This window comes from Echiichthys vipera, assembly GCF_963691815.1.
Source record: "Echiichthys vipera genome assembly, chromosome: 8".
NCBI lineage: Eukaryota > Metazoa > Chordata > Actinopteri > Perciformes > Trachinidae > Echiichthys > Echiichthys vipera.
In genome coordinates this window covers 17004468-17010023 of record NC_139833.1, presented here as the reverse complement: position 1 = coordinate 17010023, position 5556 = coordinate 17004468, and the positions used below count along the sequence as shown (strand labels likewise).

Here is a 5556-nt window from a genome sequence, read left to right as displayed (position 1 = left end):
TGTTTGAACAAATTCCAATTTTTATTTTTAAAGTAGAAAAAGTAATCATGTGAAACAATAACGGTATTGTACATTAGATTATTCGGGGCCACTAATAGAAGTGATGAGTCATCATAATTCTGGTGAAAATGATGTATTATTTCAAGAATAAAGTCATATTACTCTGTTAGATCGTGATGCAACAGTCTGCAAATGGGATACTCCCATATCTTCAGAGCACACCAATAACATAATAAACAACCGACTATCAGGACAGAGATTCTGGATTCTGAAAATCTAGCCTGAGCTGCAACAAGAGGTATCACTCGAATAAAGTTTCAAATGTTTTGTTTTTTTGTTAGTTTTTTCTATCTACTGCAGCTGTAACAAAACCAGTTTGACACAAAAGACCGACTGCTCTCATCCTTATACTCAAGTATTTGAATCGACTATTCTTGTAATATTACAACTTTTTTTCTTGGATTATTGTGACTTGACTCTCATTAAATTACAACTTTCTCATAATTTCACCATTTTCTCAAAATATTACAACTTTATTATTGATATTGGGGTCCTCCCCCCTCAATTTGGCCCCAATACTGTCATACAAATGTTACAAGAGGTTTTTTTTAAAAAGAAAATTGTTGAATAATTATTCAATAGGCTATTAAATGTATTTCATTATGTTCAGAAATAATATAAAAAGTGGGTAAAGATGATGTAAAAAATAAGAAAAAAGACTAAAATAAAGAAGATGTCTGGAATTTTTAGTTACATAAAAAATACACAAAAAAAAGAGTTGTACAGGCAGCCCGTCCAAAATGTATGTTGCTGCCCAGAGAAGAGTGCTAAGCTTGAAAGTTTAATGCAGATTAGCTCCAGCTTAATCCTTTGTGTTGATTTAGTATTGCACATTTACAAAACACCGAGGTACTCAAAAGAGACAATTTAAGAAAAGAATGATCAAAATGAAGCAGCGGAGGCCTATCTGACGTTTAGTCTTTACTACTGTGTCAGGCTCCGGGAGCTCTGGATCCTACTCTTCTCATAATGAAACTAGATCAATCCTCCATTAGATCACTTCTGTCTGATAAATGTCTGCGTTTGAGAACTATCCCTAACCATACTTACTATACAGTTCACTATATTTTCCCTTCGCCATTTAAATTCTGAGTGTGAAATGTATGCTCTAGGGACCTCGGAAGTCCCCTTAATGCAACACAAAAAAGTCCCTCCAGAGCCAAAAGTACAGTTGTTTTCACAAGAGTAGTACTCCTTATGACCAGTATTGATGGAGTGCTCTCTTAAAGACAATGTCTCTTCTGCACTGAACCACTGGTACCTATATTTTTCCTTTGTGCGACTCTCAAACATCTGCAGTGAAAATAATGTTACACCTCCATCATATTCAGTCTGAGTTTGGTGAGAACAGCGATGGCATCATTGCGCGCCATATGTCTGAGCAGCTTCGCCAGGTGCCCTACCGTCCAGTCAGGCTGCCTGCTGGTGACCCCCTCCAAAACAGCTTTCAGAGGGCTCTTACTGTCCTTCATAGAGTAGGTGTAAGTAATCCACGTGGAGGGGAAGGAGCAATGAGACGCCAGATGTTTGGTGTTCTTTACTCCGTTGACTTCTGGATCCAACAAAATCACCAACTCTTCCAAAACATCCAGGTTGTCCAGCACTGTCTGTAAAGGTGCTGACAGGATGTTGGAACCTACAGAGGTAAGTTATAGGGGGTTAAAATGCATACTTTTGCCAATTTATTGCATGTGCATGTGTATTTAATTGGTATTATTAGAGCTCAGTGTAATTATTGGTCCAATAATAAAGTAATAAACTGAACAGCAGCCAGGGCCACACTCCGTTTACATTACCGTTTTTCTTCGAGTAGATCCGGATGCATGAACAAAGAGGTATGAAAACCTTACATTTAGAGTAAGCGGTGTGATTTTCACTCACTCAGAATGTCCTCCAGATCATTGTTATCAAGTGGAGCAGACAGGGGAGTGAACCCTGCATTGATGTATGATGATCTTCTGTTATAGTTCAATACTGTGTGCTGACCTGTGTTAACACAAGCATGAGAGGCACGTTACAATCATCCACCTCGGTACAAATGGGAGTGTTGAGTATAATTACATCCATGGAGGACGATAAATGTTTGCTCTGTAAATAAACACAGTGGCCACTCTTGAATGCAGTTCCCTGGTCATTGCCACGACTCACTTTTACGCTCACCTATCTGTGTTTAAGACCTTTACTTTCAACATGCAAACCTCTTTTCCGCTTCTTGTAGATTAGAACAGCAGATATCACAACAAGCATGGTGGAAATTAAGATCACCAACGGTACTGGCCCTGGAAAACATAGAAAGAAAAAAAGGTAAAGGTTAAATTGAGACGAAGAAATGTATTTCAGAATTAAGTGCATGTTTAACTTACATTGTATGCGTATATCAGGACTAGCTGGTTCTGGGTAGAGGGGAGTTGGTGTGGTTGTGGGATTTGGTTTCAAGCTGGATCCTTGGTTTGTCTGAATCTGAAATGAAAACAGAAGGAACCGTGCCACTGTACGCCTTTAAAGACAGATTATATACCAAAACCATTTTCCTGGTTCTGTTCTAGTATGTTAGAAAGGAAAAGATAATTGCTCTCATATTCTTGCACCAGTAGCCTATTATAAAATATATACGGGTATATATATATATATATATATATATATATATATATATATATATATATATATATATATATATATATATATATATTCAAGAAGCTTTATTTATCCCGAGGGGAATTATTCCTATATATATATATATATATATATATATATATATATATATATATATATATATATATATATATATATATATATATAATGGCTGGGTTCATTTCCTTCTATAAAATATTGATGTAATAATTTCCTGTAACCCAATTAGGCATGTTCTGTATTAAATACATTCTAATATAATAATAACTTAGTTTATATAGCACCTATAGACAGCAAGAGCAAAGGCAACAGCACATCCATACACATCAACAAGGCAAGATAAACGATAGGACACTTATTTGTTGTTTTCACAACAGTAAAAACAACTAAACATTCGTTTTAAAAATGAACTGAACAGAATATATATATATATATATATATATATATATATATATATATATATATATATATACATACATACACATATATATATATATATGATCTAAGATGACATAATTACCGTTGGTGCCGCGCTGAAAGAAGTTGAAACTTGCTTGGATGTTGTTTGTTCCTGAGGACAAAGACACAAAGATCATATACGCCAATTCACCACAACATTAAAACAATATATCGTTTAGGGCCAGCCTACTCACGGTGACAGGAACTCCGGTCGTCCGGCTTCTATAGAAATTCAGAAAAAAAACAGCTACTGAAGAGACTTTGACTCTACTTATCATAATGCTGCTTTGACGTGGAAAGGATGTCTCATAGCCTGTTCCCACGCCGCGGTAAGGTGATTTGCATGTGGTAACTGTTGCATTTCGGTGCGACATATGGGCTGCGGCAGTTTTGCATTAGTCCAAGTTAAAGGACATGTTTTCTTACCCTGTAGCTTGGCACTTGGTGTCAGTCGTTGTGCTGCACGGGCTCGACGTAAACCCGGGCGGACAGGACGCACAAGGTTGACAGTACGCACTGCTGCCATCATTAAAAGTATTGGCTTTGCACTCTTCGAAGTCTTCTTCGTGTCGCCCTCCGTTGTCGTCCAAACCACAGTTAGGGGTGACTTCATGTCCTGTATTGATAAAAAACAACTAGAATAGCAATGTGATAATATATTAGAATAGACTAATAATAATAAACATGAGCTACCTGGCTTTACATTGCACGAAATACATCTTGATTTAAGCCTATCCCAGTAGGTCGTCGGATCCTGGCATCTTTGAGAGTGCGTCATCTCTGCTGTCAGGAGGAGCAGTCCCGGACCGCCGTCACTGAACTGTTCCCGACACTTCAACTGTTCTGTGCTTGTAGGCTGCTCAGAACGGTTTCGACATGGCGCCTCCCACTCCCAGGCCTACACACAAAACCCCTTATTTATATAGACACGTTTAAACTGCAACAATCAAAAGCTTTTCAGATGATTTTTTTAAATTTAAAAATGTTACTTAGAGTGTTTTAACCTGAAGGTTTTGGGGACCAATATAAATAGGCTGCATTGCTTTATAACTCCTAATTTAATGCTTCAATAAATAATTATATAGGCCCAATTGAATGCTTAATTGTCACTTTAAATCAGAAATCAATTGAGACATTAAAGGTTGAATATGTAGAATCTTCATTAAAGGTTATATATATATATATATATATATATATATATATATATATATATATATATATATATATATATATATATATATACATATTTAATTTAATTTTTTTAAATAATACACCCACGGGACGTTTTGAGGGGTTCAGAATTAAAATGTATATATATTTTGACAGGTTTGACAATGATTTTCTGTGACCTTCTGTTTACATTGTACCTGCCATTAGCAGCAGGCATTGAGGGCTGCCAGGGTTGTCTGTTGTTGGGTGCAGCTACTGTAAGCTGGCACTGGGTGAAATGGAGTTTGCAAATCCTGCAGCTGCGTTATTTGTCCCAGCAGCTGAGTGACCTGAGAAACATTTTGTTGTTGCGACTACAAATCTTGAGACACTAGATGGCGGCGTTCTGCTCATTCTACATATCATTCATTCATTCATTCATTCATCTTCAACCACTTGTCCCTGTCGGGGTCGCGGGGGGCTGGAGCCCATCCCAGCTGACATCGGGCGTGATTCAACCTTTAAATATTAAAATGCTACATTTATTTGTGTATTTTTTTCTAGCTATTCATTCATTCATAAAGAGTTTTTTAAGTGTGTAAACATTCTAAATGTGTCCTAGTTTATTTTTTTGTTGCAGTGAATGTTAATCAGCTGACAGGAAGTTAACAAGGACCAAGACTGTTGCCTAGCAATGGAATTCCATTAAAGAGTTCTATATTTATTCAGTCGTATATTAATGCCTTTGTTTATTTATTCATGCATTTGAATGATTTATAATTGGATTTTTTTCATTTATATATATACTTTCATTTCACACCTTGGATAAATAAAAGTATATAAATAAATAAATGAGTAAATACAAACAAATACATGTACCTTTCCATTTAATATTCTTATATTTAATGCCTCATTTGATTTGTGATAGGAATTCAATTACAGAATTATTTCTTTATTCATGTATTTACGCCTTAACTGAATATTGAGTTATGTATTTATATATTTAGATTTGGGCCTTAAAACCCTCCATAAATAGGGTCACCTACTGTAGATGTAAGAATAAACTTTCTAAGACCCCAGACGCCTTTTACTCCACTTTTTACAGAAAGGACAGGAGAAAAGAGGCAGATCCTCATGCCCATCCTCTCTTCAGCCAGTTTGGCTCCAGGAGGCGCTATTGAGTCCTTCTGGCATCTTCAAATGTATTTAAGAAGTCCTTCATCCCAAGTGCCATCAGTATTCTTAACTCAACAAAGT

At 36.2% G+C, this 5556-nt stretch overlaps 1 protein-coding gene across 2 annotated transcripts; it reads right to left on the bottom strand.

The window, feature by feature from the left end:
- Positions 1-532: 532 nt before the first annotated feature.
- Positions 533-3960, bottom strand: igflr1 (IGF-like family receptor 1). Of its 2 annotated transcripts, XM_083918380.1 has the most exons (8): positions 3844-3960; positions 3577-3766; positions 3345-3372; positions 3212-3262; positions 2424-2520; positions 2259-2339; positions 1942-2046; positions 533-1696 (listed from the first exon to the last, which is right to left on the bottom strand). In XM_083918380.1, exons 1-8 carry the CDS (start codon positions 3926-3928, stop codon positions 1371-1373), a joined length of 963 nt encoding a protein of 320 aa, XP_083774506.1. In that variant the 5' UTR covers positions 3929-3960; the 3' UTR covers positions 533-1370. The 2 variants fall into 2 exon arrangements, with proteins under 2 accessions (XP_083774506.1, XP_083774507.1); XM_083918381.1 differs by lacking the exon at positions 2259-2339.
- Positions 3961-5556: the final 1596 nt, after the last annotated feature.